The sequence below is a fragment of the Halichoeres trimaculatus genome, unplaced genomic scaffold, assembly GCF_033239565.1.
Source record: "Halichoeres trimaculatus isolate MK-OKI-2021-1 unplaced genomic scaffold, fHalTri1.1 fHalTri1_scaffold_3, whole genome shotgun sequence".
NCBI classification, from domain to species: Eukaryota; Metazoa; Chordata; class Actinopteri; order Labriformes; family Labridae; genus Halichoeres; species Halichoeres trimaculatus.
The window spans coordinates 41,828,980-41,850,871 of record NW_027437181.1 but is presented as its reverse complement, the minus strand read 5'-3'; the positions used below and the strand labels follow the sequence as shown (position 1 = coordinate 41,850,871).

General features: G+C 44.7%; 1 protein-coding gene across 2 annotated transcripts; it reads right to left on the bottom strand.

The window, feature by feature from the left end:
- Positions 1 to 541: 541 nt before the first annotated feature.
- bnc1 (basonuclin zinc finger protein 1) lies at positions 542 to 17,496 on the bottom strand. Of its 2 annotated transcripts, none has more exons than XM_074666876.1 (5): positions 17,075 to 17,496; positions 8,536 to 8,638; positions 6,293 to 6,528; positions 2,892 to 4,948; positions 542 to 2,798 (listed from the first exon to the last, which is right to left on the bottom strand). In XM_074666876.1, exons 1-5 carry the CDS (start codon positions 17,087 to 17,089, stop codon positions 1,994 to 1,996), a joined length of 3,216 nt encoding a protein of 1,071 aa, XP_074522977.1. In that variant the 5' UTR covers positions 17,090 to 17,496; the 3' UTR covers positions 542 to 1,993. The 2 variants fall into 2 exon arrangements, with proteins under 2 accessions (XP_074522977.1, XP_074522978.1); XM_074666877.1 differs by lacking the exon at positions 17,075 to 17,496 and adding an exon at positions 14,703 to 14,901.
- Positions 17,497 to 21,892: the final 4,396 nt, after the last annotated feature.

The window sequence follows — 21,892 nt, the reverse complement described above, 5'->3', positions numbered from 1 at the left end:
GGAAGTGACCATTCTTTCCACCAATTAAGGGACTGCAGAGTTTTTAGCTCCACCTTCTGGAGAACCAAGTGGGACGGTACCGATGGGTTTGTCCCAGTACGGATTTAAGCCAGTTGAAACACCGTACTGGGACAAACCAATCTTGGTGGAAACGAGGCTTAAATCTGACTCCTCTCCTCTTTGTCCTCAGGGTTAGACTGAGTCTGCAGGTCTCAGAGCCTGCTCTTAGTCAATATTTATCACTGATTATCCAATTTTGTTGAAGGTTGAACGAAGCTGTTGGTTTTTAGTAAATAACTAGCAGCACTTTAGCAAATAACTTGTAGAACTTTGTCACACTAATTAAGATTTTCCCTTCCGTCTGTATTCTTGCTTGCTTTGTATGGTGCTTTGGTCAAAAGCATCCAAAGAGTGTGTAAATGATTCGTCTCATTTTTAACCTCACTGTCCTGAAAACTTGTGTTTGTGTTGAAGCGCTCAGTTTTGAGAACGATTCAGGGCTGTTCAGTTTCATAAAGTAGAGAATTAAATGGAATGAGGCTTGCAAACATATGGCTTTTTATTTCAAAGGAATGAGTATTGTAACATTAAATCAAAAGAAACATGATCACCTATATTAACATAGTTTGTTCCTTTTTTTCGAACACGTAGACTCCGGCCCACTGCGCTGAAATACAGACTGAAAAACAATGCAACACACAGAGCAGAACTGAAACTGTAAACCGTGGTGAAATCATCAGACACGTCCAGCACAATCTCTTCGTTCATTCATGTTTGAAAGTAAATAATGTCACGTTAGCAGTGAAATTTGTTTTACAGTTATATCTTTTGGTTTCTTTCAGATGACAAATAACACTATTCACAGAATATACAGTTCCATAAACATTTTTTAATTACCAGTTCTGTTTCAGCATGTGCTCCTTTGTTGGTCTTAAGTTTCATTTCTGAAATGTTTTCCCAGTGTTTGACTCATTCACAGTACATGCCTGGAGCCTCCAGACGCAGCACATTTCACGCTGTTCATCACGTCAGTCGGAAACTGAAAACAAAAACCACAAAAACTATTCAAGAGCAACGCCTTAATCAAGTCTAGCCCCATGAAATACCAGCGAGTTCCAAACATATGTGTCTAGGCCATCAGTCTGAGATGATTTTTGGTGTGATTTGGTCGTTTTTACAGTAAAGCCAATGGCAGAACACTGTTGATATTCACAGAGTTGATGAGACTGGGCAGACCCTTGTAATACTGCATACCCCACACACAGTACGCAGGGGTTTCTATACACATCTGTGGACTGAGAAATTCTTTGGTCAACCATTACAGTAGAGACAGGTCATAAAACACCATACAATAACTTAGTGATCAAGTTCACAACACTATAGCTTCTCAACAAAGACTGCTTTTGAACGCCGTCGTCCAAACACTTGAAATGACATGGATAACGTCACTACTGCTTTTGATCGAGACAAAATGCACAGCTTCACAGGGAAGATGAAGACATCTGACAACAAAAACACCAGATAAAAAGAATCGCTCACATGATACAGACCCATGGCTCAACTCTCACTAGGACAGAACATCTAAAAATTCAGTTCACTAAGTTTTTACTCATTAGACTGGGCTGGTGGGCCAACCAATCAAAGAAATCAATACTGCAGTTCAGCAAAAGACTGGATGAGGTGGCTCCTCTACATTTGGAGATAGGGTTTTCTGACCAGTGTATGTTTGAAATGTTCGCTAAATAATTCAACACAACACGGATACATGTATGTTCTGCTCTCAGTTTTTGCATTTTGTTCCTGAAGTAGAACAAAGAGATGTGAAAGTTCTATTTATCACAATTTTAAGAAAAGAAAAACGGGGAATTGGCTGGACGATGTACATGTGTATCTAAAAGTGCTAAATGGTAAACCTTTAGGTGCCCCGAAACTCCACCAACAACATAAAGAACATTGAAGCAAAAAGAGAGCAGTCATGTTGGCGTAAAAGTTCCTACTCCTGGTCCATCGCTGTGCCCGAGCTAACAGTCAGGTTTCGATGGAGGTTTGGGTTCTGGCTGTGCCTGTTCCTGCTTCGCACGGAGGAGAAGGACGTGTCGCAGCCGGGGACTTTGCACTTGTGGAGCAGTCTCAGATGGACAGTTTTGTAATGGGCTCTGAACGTGCCTTTGTTGCTGTACACCTTTTGGCAGACATGACAGGTTATTGGAGATCCGCCCCCACCTCCCTGAAGCCCACCTTGCTCCCCAACAATAGAGCTCAAGGTCCTCTCCCCTCCAAGTGCCAACTCTACCCCCCCAGCCCTCCCCACACCAACCCCATCACAGCTTTCATCGCTGTCTTCTATAGGGAGGGCCTCCTCATCCTCTTCAATCCCGTCCCCTTCATCACTACAGGCCCCATCCGAGTCCCAGGAGGACCGGGCACTGCTACGAGGCGGAGCAGCAGAGGAGGTACTCAGGTCCAGGACTGCTCCATCCTCCCCACCCCCACCACTTTCCTCTCCTTCTCCTAATCCTTCCATCTCACCCAGGGGAGACGCTTCAGCGCTGTATGACGCAGATGACAGTTTGCTCATGGGGAAGACAAGGCCCATGCGGTTGTGGCCCCGGAAGATGACAGAGGTCTGGCTGGTAGAGTCTCGATGGGGCAGATCTCTGTCCCGCTGGTCTTGGCAGTAGTCCGGGCTAACGGGGTCCCTGTCTCGATTCTGGGATGAGGGTGCGTAGAGGGCGTTGGCTGTACTGAAGGAATCTTTGGTCAGCAGCTTGTGGTGTAGATTCAGATTTGCACTATGTCTGAAAACAGAAAAGGACACATGCAAAAATTAGTTTACAAGTTCACATCAACAGTCCTGATCTGGGACAAAAACAGGGTCTCTCTGCTCCCACCTGTCTCGGCTCCTGCGGGAGGGAAAGGCAGCGTTGCATCCGTCCACCGTGCACAGGTGCATCTCCTTCAGGTGGATGTTCTGGTAGTGCATCTTGACACTGTAGGGGCTCTTAAAGGTCTTGCTGCAGATCTCACAGTGGTGTGGTAGGTCAGAGTCAGGGTCAAGGTGAGACAGACCTGGGTCACCGTAGTCATCCATGCAGCCATCAGAGCTGTCCCTTTGGTGGTCTATGTGCTGGGAGTTGCCGCCGTTTGTCACCCTGTGCTCACCATCATCCCACCTCAGCTCTGACATTGAGTTTGTGTTCTCGCTGTCCTCCTTCTCTGCGGTGCCGTTAGGCTCCTGACAGAGAGAGTTACTTTCACAGTGATTGTCCAGCAGTCTGTTCCCAAAGGGGGACGCAGGACAGGAGACGGTTTCGGAGAGCTTTGGGCCCTCATTGTCTTCTCCTCCTGACATTTTTCTCGCCAGAGCTTGGTCCACCAAATGCTTGACCCCCTCCCTCTCCCGCCCTTCTTCAGAATAAGGCCTTCTCATCTCTTTCTCCTCCTCGGGTTGTGGTGAGCACCTTCGCCCCTCAGCTCGGCCGTCATCACAATCGTCCTTTTCGTAGCCATGCAGAAGAGCTTCGTCCTCGGAGCTGTTGTCCTTGTCCATCAGCTCGTCTCGCTCCATCACCTCCTTCTCTATCTTTATGGGCATGCTGGACTTCCTGGACTTCTTCTTTGGTATGGGGTCAGTCATGTAAGGTTCAGGGGCAGTGACGGGTTTCACAGGTACGGAGGAGGACAGCAGAGGAAGAGAAGGGAGTGTCCCTGGAGTGTTAGCAAGCTCTGCTGGGGTCACCAGGCTCCGGTAGAAAGGCAGAACTGGCTGTACAGTTTTTAGGTTCGGGAAGAGGATGCCGCTCTGGCCGATGCTGGAGAAGGAGCTGCCGTGGAGCTTAGAGTCCACGTGGCTAACCATGTAGCTGGGCACAGACTTGTGGCTGTCTGCAGAGCAGACAGGGATCTGGGTTCCATATTCAGACCTCTTCTCTCCTTGGGAGTTCTCATCAGCGGACAAGTTTCCCCGCAAGTCTTTGTCTCTATTGTTCCTGTTCATGGGCATGTGTAACCGTGGGTTTGGGTTAGCGCTGTGGCGATTGCGACTACGCAGCGAGCTGAACACCATGTTGCAGCCCTCTATAGTACACTTGTGCTTAATTTTCAGGTGCACCGCGTTGTAATGGATTTTCAGTGTCCCCTTGTCATAGAATGTTTTCTCACAGGCGTTGCAATACACTCGACCTTTCTTCAGGGAGCCCCCCACACCACCTCCTCCTGATCCCGTCCCACCGCCATTCCTGTCCAGAGAGCGCAGCTTACCCTCTGGTGACATCTGTGTCACGTCGGAGCTCATGGAAGGTGTGCACGGGGTGGAGGGCCCATCAGAGTAGTTGTCGCTGGTTGAGAAGTCTTCGGCCTCAGTCTTTGTGGTGGTGGAGAGGTTGTCCAGTGGTTTGTCTCCACTTCGCTCCAGGTCAGCAGAAAAGGAGACAGAGCCTGATCCCAGCAGGCTGCTTTCTGATGGGTGTGACAGAGACAGCAGGTTCTCCCTCCCTTCCTTTCCCACCTGATCGTCTCGCCTTTGACCTTGGTGCTCCATTAATCCACGACAGGGTTGCTGGGGCTGCTGCTGGTGCTGGTGCTGCAGCCCCCCTGTTGGAGAGCCGAGGAACGGCGCGGGAACGGAGCCTAACAGCTGGAAAGGCAGCATGAAGGCCATGCTGTTGATGAAGTTCTCAAAGTGGTGCATGCTGTTGCCTCCCAGCTTCTCCACTTTTGATGCGGAAATGTTGGCAGCGGCGCGTGGAGTGTTGCGCTCTATGAAAGTACGGATATCTGAGTTGGTGCGGGTGCTGGGAACCAGAACTGCCTGGCCCTCCTTGTCCTGCAGGGCCATCAGCTCCACTATAGACTTGGTCTCCCCAAAACGTAGGAACTGTTGCAGCGTAGCGATCTCTTCTTCGAAAGTCATGATGGCCCAGCGGTCGAGCACCTTCCCTGCAATATCCTGCCGATAGTAACAGTGTGCGGAGAGGGAAGAGGGGGAGGGCGTGGAAGAGATTGAGAGGGAGAGAAGAAAAAGAGGAGAAAAGCATTTCCTCATTAGCATTATAAGAGTCTGTTGGGTTGCTCATACATATTCAAAGTGCAGGCTACATGACACACCCTATAAAAGAGAGTGGCAGGGCGGCTAAATAAAGGAATCAGATGGAGTGTTAATGTAAGTGGGCAGCACAGCGTCCTGAGAACACTCATTACACAAACACACCGTGTTTTCTCCTGCAGGTCGTTTCTCTTCATTTAAACCTCATTGATCAGCCAAAGACGACCAGGAACACAGACACACACACACACATACACACACGTGCATACAAGCAGCAGGTACATTCACTCACACACACTTTCTAAGGCAGGCAAAGATAAATAAATATATGCACAAGCATACCACACACACACACACACACACACACACACACACACACACACACACACACACACACGCACACACACGCACACACACGCACACACACGCACTCACACATAGGGGAGGGGTGATCAGAAAGCAGCTCACACTGATCAAGCCGGTCCTCTCTGACTTTGCCCAGCAGTAATCACATGTGAGTTCCAGTGTCTTTGAAAGTGAGGAGCGGGTTCATGCCATAACCGTGATTAATATTTCATCATAGAGCATTCATCGGGTGCCTGTCGAGGATTCTGACTCTACGTTTGCCATTAGCTGAGCTAACATGAATTAAATGCAGCCCATCTTGAATACTTGATGATGTACTAATCGAAGCGAGAACTCGCGCCGACTTGGAGCCTGCAGCCCAGGCCTTGGCCGGCCAGGGTGGAGATTGAGAGGAGATCTGGGGCAGGGGACGGTTTTACAAATCTACCAGTCCCAGTTTGGAGACCTCTGTGACTCGTGGGACAGGAACCAGGACACTTAAGGCTCTGCTTATTACAACACTTTCCTACGCTGGCTTTTTTCACAGACATGCTTTCCTTTGAATTTTCCCTTTGTCTCCTTCTCCCTCTGTCCTCCAAAGCTCCGGGCTGATTTGGAGGGTTTCCCTCTACACAGAATCTCTTTAAAACTCTGAGGAATGTTTTCATTTAGTCAGTTTGTGATTAAAGATAAGAGTTTGATCAATTTAAGGAGTCAGATCAGAGCTGAAACTGGATTGTGACTGCACACCTGAGCGGTAGGATGTGAGGCATCAGGGGAGCGGCTGTGGATGAGCTCACACACACACAGACGTGGTGCTCAGAAAGGTTTCTCCTTCATCATGTCTTTTGAAAGTGACAGAAACCAAACTATACTGCTAAAATATCCTCCCATGCTGCTCACCTGGAGCACATATCCCCGTATGTAGTCCTGCAGAGTCCAGTCCAGCGCGTTGAGAATCTGGATGACCTCCTCTTGCTTGAGGACAGAGAAAAGGCGGTCCAGGAGGATCTTGAGGCGGATCGGGATGGCTTGGGTTCCGTACAGCATCAAGCTGCAGATGTCGAAGACCACGTTGGAGTGCACGATCTCCACCTGGCTGCTCTGGTACATGTGGTGCACCTTCAGCTTACTGAGAGCTGGTGGACACACAGCAGAGTCACTGGGTTAGTCTTTATGGGCGGACAGGGCCAGAGGATGTGAGGAAACAAGAGAGGGACAAGGAGGCAAAGGATCAGACACGTTTCCACACACAAAGAAACTTTAAAGAGCTCAGAGTCAGATGGAGGCGTTTCTGTCAGAAACTTTTTCTGTTTTCAATACGAGATGACGTATTTCTCAGTCAACAACACACCTGAAATCTAAAGGACGACTTCTATCATAAATTAGACTTTAGTCGTCTTTTGGTCACGAATTTCCACAACTTACCACCATCATATGCTACACTTTTAGCTTGATTTGCTTATATATTTAGGAACCTATTGATGGTCTTTTCTTTTTGGTTTCTGTATGTCTTATTTACATTTTTTACAAGTACATGATTTGACGACTCAAAAAAACTATGGTAACCTCTCTCATTATACTGTGACAGGCTGTTTGTAAGATGATAACAAGCAGCAATTTTATAAACAAAATACTGTTAGAGCTTAGATTAAAAAAGAATATTAAAAAGTAAATATTTAAAGATTTTCATGCCTCCCTGAATTATCCCTAACAAACAAACAAAAAAAAAAACAAAAAAAAGGCCACACCAATATCAACCCACAGTTTCTCAATGATGAAACCATGTGAGTACCCTCAGGAGCCGATGAACTGAAGAGTGATGGTAGCCAGAGAGAATAACTCACGAATCAACATTTAGGAGGCTAAATTTAAAGAGGATTCAGGATACTTTCGAGGAAATGAAAAGTAAAGAAAAAAAGTGGTAATCTTTTTAGGGCGATTTCAGGGAACAACATGGAGCCAGTGGCCGAGTGATGCTTTCAAATAATCTCTGGCCCCTGTACATCAACCTCAGGAGGAGGAAAGGCTCCACAGCGTTCCCCAAACTTCACATCTGAGCTGACACCAGCTCAGATGGATTTGATGAATTTCCAAACGCTGATGTTCTTTGTTTATAGGAGCAAAGTGGACGTTGGTGGACTGGTTCAGATAGGCGGGTCTTTATCACACATGATGTAATCAGAAAAAAACGTAATATGTTATAATGATCAATAACTGGAATGCTCCAAAAAGATGCTTCAAGGTGGGGTGTTTGGAAATAATCTAAACAGATTTTTTAATCAAGAATGATTTAAAATGTAAAAATGGTTTAAAAAGAAGAAGAAGAAGAAGAAGAAGAAGAAGAAGAAGAAGAAGAAGAAAAAGAAGGAAAAGGAAAAAATCGATCAGACAATCAGCAACAAGAACGGTTCATGCATCACAATCTGAGTGCTGACTCTTCTCATACTCCTACAGAAGCTTTTAAAGAAACACTGGGGGTGTATTTGTTATATAGTGAGCGTATAGGCTACAGCATAAACATATAGATTTATGTAGATATAAATATTTATGCAAGGATTTGATTTGAGTTTTAAAGCCGCTTCTGGCGTATTTTTCAGGGTGTTAAACTGAAGGTGACATAAACGTTCATGAATTCATCATAAAACATTTTTTCGTAATCAGCAGTGACAGTTCTCGCTGAAGCTCTTGATTTGTTTTGTACATGATGAAAAAATGTGTGGACACTCGGACCTCTAATCCTGCGTATCAGTCCACCAGCAGCAGCAGCAGGAGTCAGTAAAGTTAGACGGAGAGGAAGAGGAAACAGGTGAGACGTCAGGTTGTTGTGTTCTGACGTTGATAATAACACACACCATCAGTGATTTAATTTCACCGTCCTGTTGATAAAAAGTCTCAACAGAAGCGTTCAGGGACGACTTTCTCTAACGATTGTGTGCCGCTGAATGCTCCACATGACCTCCTCCGTGCTGCGTGCTCTCTGATTGAATGTAATGACCTCCATTGTTGTGGGGTGCAGGGAGAGATCTCAGAGACTCCTTAAGCTCCCGGCTTGTGGAGACTACACGCCTGCTGAGTGAGAGCCATTGTGTTTCTGCGTCTGTATGTGTTATTCAGGACAGGCTGCCTTTGCATTGAGCGCTTACCGTGAGCCACCCAGCCATGCTTACAGTTTTCACACTGCCTCCTCTTCAGCTTCCCCGGCTTGAAGCTGTCACAGTTACAGTTCACCAAAGTGCAGCAGATAGCCTGTTCAGAGAAAAGGAGCACAACAAACAGGAGTGAGTAATTTTTTTTTTCTTTTAACACCGTATCATGTAGAGTGGATTATCTGAAAACGCCTGCCCACATTTCCTCTGTATTTCTTAACATTTTCACACTTTCATGTCCAAACCTTTTCGTCTGCAAATGTGAAAAAAACTGAAAAAAGTCTGTGTGAAAATTTAAATTTAAATCTTAATTAATAAATCCAAATGCTACAGATTCACGTTCTTAACTGAAGCTTTTATTTCCATATTCAGCACAACGACAAGAGTGTTGGAATTTTCTAGAAATGAAGCGACTTAAAGCGAGGCCTGTAACCTTCAGTGAGCGTTAAACAGCTGATAAAAAATGTGCGGCGTGCTTTATCGTACATGCTACATGAAAAATGAACAAGTTGCCCACGGATACTAAAAGAAAAAGTATAACTGCCTTAAATAATTTTTCTCTCCCGCCATGATCACCAGTTCACCCATTGCCTGATGTGTGTCCTGAGAGAACTTGCGGCTGTGTGTGTGTGCGTGTGTGTGTGTGTGTGTGTGTGTGTGTGTGTGTGTGTGTGTGTGTGTGTGTGTGTGTGTGTGTTGCTGCAGTGCAAGTCCCTTACAGTAATGAAAGGTCTCAGACACACCTGGATCACCAAAACCATTTCAATCAATCTATGCCTGAGGCTCTCTCCCTCTCACACACACACACACACAAACACACACACACAGGTCAGAGGAGCCTGTCCATTAGTTCATCTGCTAATGGGTTTTATCTTTTGGAGAAAACATGGAAAAAGTCGGAGTGAGTGGCCGACAGTCTCAGAGTGTGTGTCTGAATGGTGGTAATGAGAGCAGCTCTCAGGGTAGCTGCTGACTCTGCAGCGACCTCGCTGAGACGACTCCGGCTCACTGATACACTGAAAATGACTCCGCTTACCCTCTCTGTGCCTTACTGGACGGCAAAAAAAGAAAATCATTTACACACCAGGAACTGAGAGGAAGGCATCATCAGATTTATGATCAAAGCGCGTGTTGTTAGCCGTACGCGCTGAAGCCCTGGCGGTGGCTGCACCACGCCACCTCTCCCCCTCTGCATCTATAATGCATGATCAGTGGGCTTTTAGTATACATGAGCAGCATGCTCAGCTCCTCACTGGAGCTCGCTGCCTCTCCAAGCCGAAAAGGAGGAAGAGCGTGGGTGGGTGGATGGGAAGAGGGCCGCCTCCTCCTCCTCATTTAGTCAGTGGCTCGGCTCGGTGCTGGAGGCGAGGCTTGTCCTTGAAATCTAGGATCAGGTTATTTCACCTCACGGTAACCTCCCATCATTAGGACGAATAAAGCCACCTAACATCAAGGTGGCAGCAGATACCTGGCCTTGAACACAACCAGGAAGCTGAGGCTCGAGGTCCTGTGACATCCGTTTTTCCCCCCTCCTCCCCTCCTCCCCTCCCCTTTGTCAGGTCTTATCCCCGGCTGGCCAGCTCGGCCTCCTCTGGACAGTGGTGAGGTGTGGAAACCCCTTTGCTCATCTCTCAGCGACATAATCCCATCATTACAGAGCACCAAGAACCAACACGGCCCAATTAGGCTAATCCTATCCCACTGTGGGTGCACACACACCTCCTGCTGCTGCTGCACCTAATGTACATCTTAATCAGGCTCCTCTGTTCACCAACACACACACACTCACTCACACTCTCTCACACACACAGATTCCAACACACAGTGTGCTGCAGGTTGTTTATCTTAATTAGTGATTCATTTCAGGATTTCCTGAGAAAAAGAATCATGATAGCCCCCACCCTCCACCCTCCACCCTCCACCTCCGTCTCCGTGTCTTTGCTGTGGTCACAACAAAGCCCCGGCTGCTCGCCCGCATCACTGGAGTGGATGACAAGAAGACTAATTGAACAAAATGATGCAGCTGGATCAATGTTTCAGAAGCCAAAGCTAACAGTGTCACTTTCTTTATATCAGCCGTGTATCACACACACACACACACACACACACACACACACACACACACACACACACACACACACACACACACACACACACACACACACACACACACACACACACCTTGGATTGATTTTGCCAGCTTCTATTAGCATTTGGTCCGCTCATGTTTTAACTGAATGATTAATAGTGCAGTTTGTATGCAGAGGAATGAGGGACGGTGCTTTATTAGAAACTGTTTTTTTCCTCTGTGCATATTTACATTTTTGTGGTGCAAAATTTACTTTTATTTCACTTTGCAGCTGATAAAGTTGAGACAATCTAAAAGAGGTCATAAAGCTGTCGGCACTGGATCAACTTCTTTAACCGCGGCTCATAGTTGTGAATGGATTTTTCCATCATTTATTTGTAGTAACTTCATGAACTCTGAGGCATTAGAGTCATAAACCCCGACTGCTAATTATGTGCTATTGAAAGCATCAGAGTGATTTTAGCTAAAGAGGGCTTAAAACAGTAAGGAAGGACTGAACACAGGTCAAAGAATGAAACTGAACAGGGAGTGATGGTTTTTCAACCCGGCCCTGGTTCGGCCTTGGTGCCTCTGAATCTCTTTTCACCTCTTCCTCTTTCTTTGTGTGAGAACGTTTTTATGCCTCTGGTTGAACTCATTTATGAATCTTCCACTTTTTTTTCTTCGTCTCCTTGAGTGCGTCTTGAGCTGCCACCAGTCAGTCCATCTAATTCTGTCCAGTTAGAGCTGAAGGTCAGGCTGAGTGGGATGGATAGATGGATGAATGAATGGATGAATGGATGTATGGATGGATTAATGCAGAGACAGGAGGTTAAAGAGGGAGAGGGTGGGTCAAGAAAAGAGTGAGATGAAGAGAAGACAGGGACAGCAACAACAAAGCAGAGAATGACCTCTGAGGTGATGTCGCTCCGATGTGTTGCGTGTGAGGATGAAAAACCTTTAAGCAGAAAGTTATGACCCTCTCACCCCTGGGTGTCCAGCTTCATTCACTGACCAAGGTCCAGAAGCTCTCAGGGACGTGGTTATAAACTGTGAAAGTAACATCTAAATGCTCTATGTGTTCACTTTTTAAAATTGGTCCCTCAGTGAGCTCAAACCTCCTCCTCCATCATCACAAGCCTAAGCTAAGAAACCTAAGCTCACCTGTCCCTCAGGTGTCTCTGATCCATGATGATCAGTGGTCACTTTCCTGCAGTGTAACCTGCTGCGTGAACATCAGCAAACTCTGCTTCTGACCAAGGAACATGTCCTCCCTCAGGGGACGATATGAAGAAAATTTGACAGGATGTTTTATGGCAGGACTATTCAGACTATTTTGACCTCAAACATTTTAGACCCAAATATTTCTGATCCTTCGAACTGTTTCTCTGCTCCACGTCCTAACTTTAATCTGGTCTTTTGTTTTTTTTTTATGTGTTTTTGAACCCTCACGTTTCCTCATCCTGATGAATCTGTATATTTGCAGATGTGAGCTTTAGCATTAGACCAGCAGACTGCGCTCAGTCCACTCTGCTGGACGGTGACTGCTTGTTGTTGTTGTTGTTGATGATGTCTCGATGTATTTTCAGCTTCCTTTACCACATAATGTTTTGTGCTACAGAGGGGTTGACTGTAAAACTGGATTTCCCTTCTGTGACTGATAAAGAATCCTGAATCTGAATCTAGACTTTGGTTTGTGGCCTTGACAGAAAATGTTAACGTACACATCATTTGGACCAGGATCAATCTCAGTATTAAAATTAATACATTGTTGGATGAAAGCTGGGAGTCGTATAAAAACAGACCAAGGGCCACAACGACTTTGGAGATGCCTGCTTCAAGCCATAAAAACACCAGAGTCCACCAGTGCTCGGATTTAACCTGACTGTGAAGTTTGCTTCAGAAAAATAATAAATCAGGAATCGTACATTTAAATTAAAAAGCCTGGGTGTCAAGCATAAAATGAAACAAACAAAACAAAACAAAAAAAAAGAAAGGGCAAAAAACAGTCACATCATCAGCCACACACACTCAAACACAGACACAGACAGACAGACAGACACACACACACGCACACACACAGACACAAAGAGGTACAGAAAGAATGAAATAGACTGACTCTCTGTGACACGCTGATCTGGATGGTGAGCAGAAGTGAACAGCTGCTTGGACACAGACAGCTCAGAGCTGGACGGGGAGTCGTTGGCCTAATGCAGTGGAAAACTAATCAATTAGCTGCAGCTCGGCTCTGACTGACACTCAATGGGGTGCGCTGGAGCCAAAGAGTGAATAAGAAGAGTGCGATCAGCAGCTCTGAGAGAGCGGAGACCGACGGCCCAGCCAGAGCGGATCAGGTCTGACTGTCAGCCCGTTAGCCTTCAGTTAGTTAACGCAACAATTAGAGCAGAGAGGACAGATGGGGAGACGTCCAGAGACAGGGGAGACCAGGACAACCGCTCAAGTTTGATGCCAAACACATTTTATAAAAGGCTCACACAGACCACAAAGGTCTGTATGGGAAATGATTTTTACACCGTGTAACAAAAAACTTTTTTTTTTGTCTTTTTTTTTGTACAGAAATATTCTTCTCATCCAATATTTTAACATTTCTTTAATTTGTATTAAAGAAATGGCAACCATTTTAACAATTTACTGAGAGAGATAATTGTAAAATCAATAGTACAAAATGACAAAAAAAAATTTTTTCTAAAAAACAATGAAAAAGGAAAAAATAGATTTTTTTTCCATTTTAAAATAAAATTTCAAAATCCAGCCATAACTCAGCACTTTGATTGATGATTCTCAAGATTTTAAATATTTTCTACATTTCTTTTTTTGAAAATAGAATGAAATAAAATAAAATAGATGACTTGGTAAATAAAGGTGAAGAGCTAAAGAAATAATGCTTGAGCATTAAATGAATTAAATTAATAAATAGATAAAAACCTAAAGATTTCATTCCAATTTGTATTTATTTCAAAACTAAATGATTCTATAGGAAATATTATTTTAGATATATGCAGAAAATTTAAAACAAATAAAAACTGATTTGAGACAATGAGAAGAGTTAAAATAACGAAATAATTTATATAAATCAGGTTTATGGGGAACATGACGTTAGCAAAAGGCCAAATTGCTCCGCAACACATACAAAGAGCAAAACACGGGGGAAACACAAGAATCACACTCTCCATTTCACACACACATACTCACACACACACCCAGATGTAGAGAAATAAACCTCTGATCCAGGTCGGGATCACATCATGAAGAAGTTACAGAATTCAGTGAGAGGACAGTTTCTCCATCTGTAGCACCTAAAGGTGCTGCTGACTTCACCTGACCCCTCTTTGCATCACTCTGTGTGTGTGTGTGTGTTTGCGCGCGCGCACGTGTGTGTGTGTGTGTGTGTGTGTGTGTGTGTGTGTGTGTGTGTGTGTGTGTGTGTGTGTGTGTATGTTTGTGTGTGTGTGTGTGTGTGTGTGTGTGTGTGTGTGTGTGTGTGTGTGTGTGTGTGTGTGTGTGTGTGATTAATAAATCATGCCTGGGACGGAGCGGTCCGTCAGCTCAGCTGTAAAACGTTAATTGATGACAAGTGTTGGTGAGGTGAAGTTACTCCACACCAGCTCCTCAGCAGGAACCTGATCCTGCTCTGCTCCTGGTTTAACGCGTCTCACAGAGAAAGAGGGAACACTCCAAACACAGCGAGCTGTGATAATCTCTGAAAATCCTGCATCAAGCTTGACATGGAGTGGTAAACATTTTACACATGGAGCTGAGTCTACAGATCCATCCCAGCTGGGTTTCATCAAACAGCTCCTTCAAAGAAACTCTGTCAAATAGAGCTCATAAAATACACCTCCATTAAAAAAAAACACAAGCTCTCCTTCAACACTGAAGACTAAGTGAGGAAAAGCCCAGCAAGTGCAAGTAGTGACAGGCTCAGTTTGAGCCTATTAAGAGTCCATACAGCCCGAAGACAGCGTGAAAAACTCATTATTTCATACTCATCCAGCAGTCAATCACCAGCAAGCGCTCACACATAAATACAAAACATGTTTCCACAGTGGAGCAGACAAAAGCAGCAGATCTTTACCTGAATATCCATGAGAAATGGCTGGTTTCTGTCAGGAAGAAAAAAGCTAAAAGACAATGAGCCTGTGTGGAGGGAAGGAGGAGGGAGGCCAGCTAAAGTTTGGTTGGCTTCCTGCTGTTTGTGGCTCCCCGTCAGGAACTCGGAGGGACTGTTTGGCTCAGAGAAGGAGTAAATGAGGGGAACATGTTAGTACACTGAGTCTGAGAGAGTTTGGCTCCCAGCTACGCTCTGATTAATATCACATCTCCCTCTCTCCTCCCTGCCTCTTGACAATCTTGTCACATCTGGCTGACAAATCCTCACAAGCCTTTTGGTGGCAGAGCACACGCGAGAGGGGTGGCTGCTGTGAGCGCGCGCGTGTGTGTGTATGTGTGTGGAGTTCTGGGGTGTCAAGGGGGTAGGCTGGGGCCAGGAGGGGCGGATCACAGCTTGAGGAGACGCTGAAGGGGGCAAAAAGCTGGTGCATACCCTCCTCCTCCTCCCCCACCTCCTCCTCTTCCACCTCCTCTCATGGCAGGAGCATCATGAAGCTAATGAAGCTAAAGAAGTGTCCCTTTCTGCTTACATGCATGTGCTAGCGTGTGAGTATGTGTGTGTGTGTGTGTGTGAGTGTGAGTGTGTGTGTGTGTGTGTGTGTGTGTGTGTGTGTGTGTGTGTGTGTGTGTGTGTGTGTGTGTGTGTGTGTTTGTGTGTGTGCTGTAACTAAGGGGCCCTGAAGCATTAAAAACACACAGACACACACAGAACGTAAGATTAGGATAAAAAGTAGAAACTTAAGAGTGATGAGGCGACAGACACAGAGATACGGATGTGTAGGACAGTTATCTCACACTTTGTCTCACACTTTGAAAAATCCTCCATCAGGGTCACAGTTTATGGAGCGGGCCCTGACACTCAGCTGATATTAAAAAAGACAACACGTTATGAGTGTAAACACACATGAGGAGGAAAAACAGCACGACATTAGAGCTTGAATTTATTTCAAAAACTTATTTCATTTTTCTTAAAGTCATTCAAGTTTGTCGTTTACACCAGGAGTGAATTATTCTGCTCTAAAGCCACTGATGTAATATTTTTTTCTTTGACCAACTTCAGATAAAACTGGATCAAATATTTAACTTACAGTGTAATTAAATTACACTGATCTCTGAGATACGGGTGGGTTTTTTTTTCCTGTAATCCTTGAAAATCTGAATATTTTATCAAACTTACAATAAAAACAAAATCATCTTCAGTTTATGCTACTGTCTAAGAATTAGAGGAGAAATGCTGATCGAAGTAAAAATAACTGTTTGAATTTTCAGAGTTTATTCTGCTTGGATCATCAGACGGAATTTAAGTCTCCCCAATTTGTTTGTTCATTATTATTATTTTTTTTTTCAAACACCCTTTCTGTTTGTGACTGCGCTCAGCCTGAAAATCTGACAGGAGAAAAGCCACAACTGTTAAGTAGTGTTTACACACACACACACACACACACCAAACACACACCGAGCACACACAAGCTTGGAGGAGGCTGCTACCGATACCACCGCCACCACCGCGCAGACAGCTCGGCTAATTGTTACATTATGGCTGCAACAAAACATTGGGCTGCTTTAAATTGCATTCCAATATGCACGTGGCCAGCGGCCAGGAAGCTGCAGGAGGCCCGAGGAGACGCAGACAGAGGCGCAGAGGGAGGCAGGCGGATGGAGAGCTGGTTCCAGGTAAGAGCTGAGGGGGACGACGCTGAGAGGACTTTAACGTCTTATTGTGTCTCTGAAGAGCTGGACAGCAGATTTCTCTGGACACGGTGGGTTTATTTTTCAGCGGTGTTTAAACGATGAGCCAGACAGATATTTACTTTCAGAAGCAAAGTGTTGATCACTAAAGAGTGAATTGAAACATCTTTGATTTAGCACTTTTAGCTCAGCTGACGGAAAGCTTTTAACTCACGGTCATGTCAAATTTCTCTTTGACTGTTGAGAAAACGTGACTTTTTTCCAAACACTTTTTGTGTCACACTTTTTGTGTCACACTAAAAACTCTGCTGACAGACGCTTTAAAACTGACCCCCAGAAAACTTTTAACACAACATCCAAAACTAATAAATGTTATGAGTGTGAACAGTCAGACGGAGTCAGTGTCAGAGAGTTTGGCTGTGATTACAGACGCAGATGTGTGAGAAAGAACATATCCCGGCTCCTTTCTCAGCCTCTCAAACAGAAGCCTCCTGTCTGACACGCCGCTCTACACAAACTCCATCCAGTTTGTCTTTGTTAAACACGACCTGAATGTGTGTGTCTGTGTGAGTGTGAGTGTGAGTGTGAGTGTGAGTGTGAGTGTGAGTGAGCAGACGGGGGATCAGAGTGAAAAGCCATGTCTCTTACCTCAGCCATTGTCATCTAGTCGGATGTTTCCAGGGATACTGTGGAGTTTGCCATTCCCCGCGAGTCCCACAAAACAACTGGCTCCAACTCTCCTGTTCGCACAAGTACTAAAGCAAAAGAGCCATCACAGCCGGCAGCATCTCCTCTGCTCCAACAACACGGACACACACGTACTCTGCCTCTCTGTCTTCTCCCTCTCACACACACTCACACACACTCACACACACGCGCAAACACACTGAGCCACCAACACTCACTCCACAGAAAAAGAGGAGTAGTCACTGTGCTTTTAACTCTCACTGCACAGATGCACACACACACACACACACACAATCACACACACTCCTCCTCTGCTTTCTCTCCTCTAATGTTGCCGTGGACTCCCTCTAAACTACTCAAGATGTTCTCTCTGTGTGTATGTGTGTGACTGTGTGTGTGTGTGTGTGTTGAAACTGGGCACAAGGGATTGGAATGAGATCCTCCCACTCGGCATTCTCACCTCAGGAGCTGCCTGGTCCCTCCCAAGCCTGCACTCACACACACACACCACACACACCACACACACCACACACACACATGCATGCATGCACGCAGATAGAGGTGTGCATGTGCTCCCACACACACACATACACGCACACACACGTCTACCCCCTCAGAGTCACAGGGCAGTCCCCTCACAGCTGGCTGGAAGAGGGCATGACACTCATCTTTCACAGAGATTTGATCAAAAGGAATCACAAAGGCTGGAGGCTCTCCTAATGCAGTCAGGGGAGACTCTCCCTCTCTTCCCCTTCTCCTCCTCTCCCTCTTTCTCCCTCTTTCTCCCTCTCCGTCTGAGTAATGCCCTAAATCAACGCTGCCCCTCTCCCTGCACACAGCCCGGTGTGTGTCTGGATTCACCTTAACACAGCCCTGTGAACAGCCTCCATAACAAGTTATGCCTTGTGCCGTCAGGAATGTGTCAGTGTCTGTGTTGAGTGTCTCTGGGGGGGGCTTCACACACACGACAAAAACCCAACCTGTGTTATCTTTGAAAATAAGTTTACCCCAGGTCAGACATCAAACATCAGCAGCAGAAACTTCTCCCCAGCTTCTGATTCTTTGTCTGAAAGCAGGTGAACGCTCTGGTCCTGGGTTCTCCAGATGTTCCGCGTTGAGAGGACAAATCATTTAATACGAACTGACACTGGCAGGGGAGAGTGGTTTGAAAGGTGTTATTTAAAGCAGACGAATGTTGACGGGATGAAACAGATCTCTGGGTGTCTTCACGCTGATTCAACACACAGAGTTTGTAATGTTGGTTTTAGCCCTGTTGTCTTCCTCTGCATTTCTTTCGTCTCTTCCCCCTCCAGTGGAAGAGGGAAAGCTCTGATGATTTAGCTATTAGAGGCAGCTGCTGATCCACAAATTACACAGCAAGTTCAAACAGGTACACCTGGTCTGCTCCACCTAAAGGGGGGGAGTGAGTGTGTGTGTGTGTGCGAGGGTTTACAGACGTTTTGCAGCTCAGTGAAATAAAGATGGGTTTCTTTCTTCTTTGTGTTTGGACTTCGCTGCATGTGCTTGCGAGCGTCTTGAATTGCTTGGCTGCAGCGGGGAGTCCAGTGCCTTGCTAAGAGGTAGCTCAGTGCTGCAGGGAGCGATGTGTGTTACTCATCCACTTTCCCCACCTCCTTTTTCCCAGTGAGAAACCAAACCTGACAGCCCTCCAATCATAAACAAGCTGCTCTAACCTCTAGGCTAGCAACACCCCCTGACTTGACATTCAGAAATTCGCCGAGCTGCCCTGCTAACTGATAAAAATGCAGCTAATAGCCCTTGAAGTTGGACATTAAAACTGCATTACTTTCCACAGGAGATCAAAGCTCTTCTTATTTGTGAAAAGTCCAAAATGTTATGAGGTTACATATATGGATAAGAGACATCCCGTCAAGGCATGTAACGCAAGGTTGGAAAGCCTTCCACTCCCCTGCGGCTGTGCAGGCTAGCAGATCTGCTTACCGGCCTTGTATTTATTCCATACCTAAGGGATGCATACCAAACACAGCCCCAGACCTGGCCTGGATTAGGTCTGCGCTGCTTGTCAGATTGCTGCTCTCTGGGCTTGAGCACCATAGACGTATTTGTGCCCCAGGGGGCTGAGCGTAGAAGCTGCAGCTAAAACCACAGCAAATAAACTCCATGTGCAGCAGAACAGGTCACGCTGCCTACTTACATGTCTGTCATTAGCCTTCCTGCAGGGGAGAGTGAAAGGGGCCTGAGTACTTGAGCAGATGAGCAGCTTTGGGAGAGCATTACACACTCCACACTTTCTTTATAGGATGAAGCTGAGGAAGACTCCGCTACAGTACACTTACTCTCACTCATTATCTGTGTTGATGGGGTCTTTATTTCAGTCAGCTCACACAAAGCTGGTGATGATGGAAGACTTACTGACACGTTCTTTCACCTGACATTCTTAATTACCACCTTAAATACTACTTCTGATTGGTTAAACCTGTTTTTTTTATTATTATTATTCTGAGAAGTTTAAATTTCATCAGTCTCCTTTTCAATTTAAGGTTAGTTTTCATCAACAAAGAGTCATCACATTTCTGGAACTTTGAAATGGATTTCTCTCCTGAAAGTCCCAGTGAGGAGTTTCTGAGTGATCTTAAAAGGTCTCCCTTCTAGATAAACGCCCAATCCTGATCCACAATGAAATGAGAATATCAGTGCCAATACAGGTTGTTTTATCAATGCGGCTTTGTAGCTTCCTGATCTGGTCAAGCTGGACCGGACTGATTTGGTTTTACCTGAAAGCGTTCCACGCAAGTTACGACTTCATTTTGAGCGTAAGTAATTCTGGTATGTAAACAAACCAACATGGTGGACATTATGAGCATAATTCTTAATCATTTCAATCACCAAAGGAGTCTGCAAATTGCTATATGAGTGAAACAGAGGAGGGAAAATGGCGCAGTAGGTAACAGAAGCTAATACTTAATATTTTAGGATATTTGTTGTGATACTGAAATGTATTTTCTATTAAATAATGTACTGGAAACTAGCTAACACCAGAGCTACTAAATTATTATATCATAGTATTATAATATTATATTATCATATTATCATATTGTTTAATCAGACCCTGCGTCCATTTGAATGGACATGACATATTTGTAGCTCTAAACCATTAAAAACACTGTGATTGAGTCATGTCAGTATTTTTGGTTGCTAATTGGATCCCAATTGTCCAATCAGAATCAAATTATGACTTTGAACATGCTCCAAAAAAGTAACAGACATCAGACAAGACAAGCATGGCTGAGCGGCTGAAGAGAGGGAAGAGTAGGTCCCCATTTTCAATTAAAAATACAAATTTATGTTCATGCAAGTGAAACGAAATTGCTCTGAGACTAATCTTAACTGTTAAAAGTGACAGTATTTCAAGTTATTTTGACTGCAACTCTTATAATTATTTAACAGGATTTTTTTAAAGTTTGATGTCCATTGCAATGGACAACAGGACTTAGTTGATGTTCGCTAACAGTTATGTTTAGGGTCAGTATGCAAAGAAACAATACACCTTTTAGCTTTTCAAAGGTAAAGTTTGTTATCACAGTGTTGTTAATCTTGTTTACAAAATGTTAAATGTATATATTTTGGTACATAATGCTCTTTCAGAGTATAAAGTCGAAGACTTCCTTGAACGTCTCTTAAATGGAGTTATCTGAACTCGACTCCTTGAATTCAGGAAATGAGGCAGATGAGACCAGTGAAATAGATGGTGAGGTTAGAAATGAAGTATTTCTAATTCAAAGTATGAGTGGTAGACCCAGTATGTCTCCAGACCAACTCAACGACAGGTTCAGGATTTAATGCCTCTACCTGAAGTGTAGTACGATATGGTTGACCACATGCCAAATTATGATGACAAGAAAGAGGCCACCAGATGCAAGATGCCAGACTGCACAGGAAAAACACACGTCTTTTGTGACAAGTGCACCATCCACCTGTGCTTTGTACCACACCGAAACTGCTTCAAGGCTGCTCATCAAAAATAAGAATATATGAAAACATCCACAAGCTTGATGTCTTCTCCAGGGCACGTTCCAGTTCCATTTAAAGTAAATGTTTGATCAGTTCATGTAACCTACAAAAAAAAATGGTAATGTATTGGAAGTGATAGTTTACTGAAGGCAGAACTGATTTCTTAGATTATCTTATCTACAATCATACATCATTGAGTTCATGTTCAGATCGGGTTGTGGCATCTACCTCTCTTCCCGCAGGCCCTGGTTTTCCTGGTGGTTAGCTCACAGATGTTCACTACCAATGCTTAAAATACATCTCCCAAGATTATTTGCATGTTCAGAGATGCAGACAGTCTCAAAAATAACAATCAATCAATCTTTTATCATTTTCATAAGTATCAAAATGAAATTGTGTTCAGCGCTTTCATACACTGTATAGCAGGAGGTAGCTATAGCCTTTGAAAGTGCAAAAATGGTGCAGTAAAGTACAAAAATGGTGCAAGACCCTTCTCTAAAATCCTTAAGTAGTAGTATATAGGCAGACATCCAATTTTTAGGTAATACATGATTTATTTCTATGTACTAAGTTTTCATGTCATTATACGCTTATTTAGTCCTGGCGTCCATTGTAGTGGACATCAAAAAAACCCACTAAAAACACGAGTTGTCAAAAAATAAAAAAAATCACTTTGTTTCTATGTTAGAGAGGACTTAAAATCCGTTAGACAAATTTTTTTTTGCCCAGCAGAAAAAATGCGGGTCTGAAGGGGCAGTGATGTGACGTCACAAGAGTCCTGAGTCT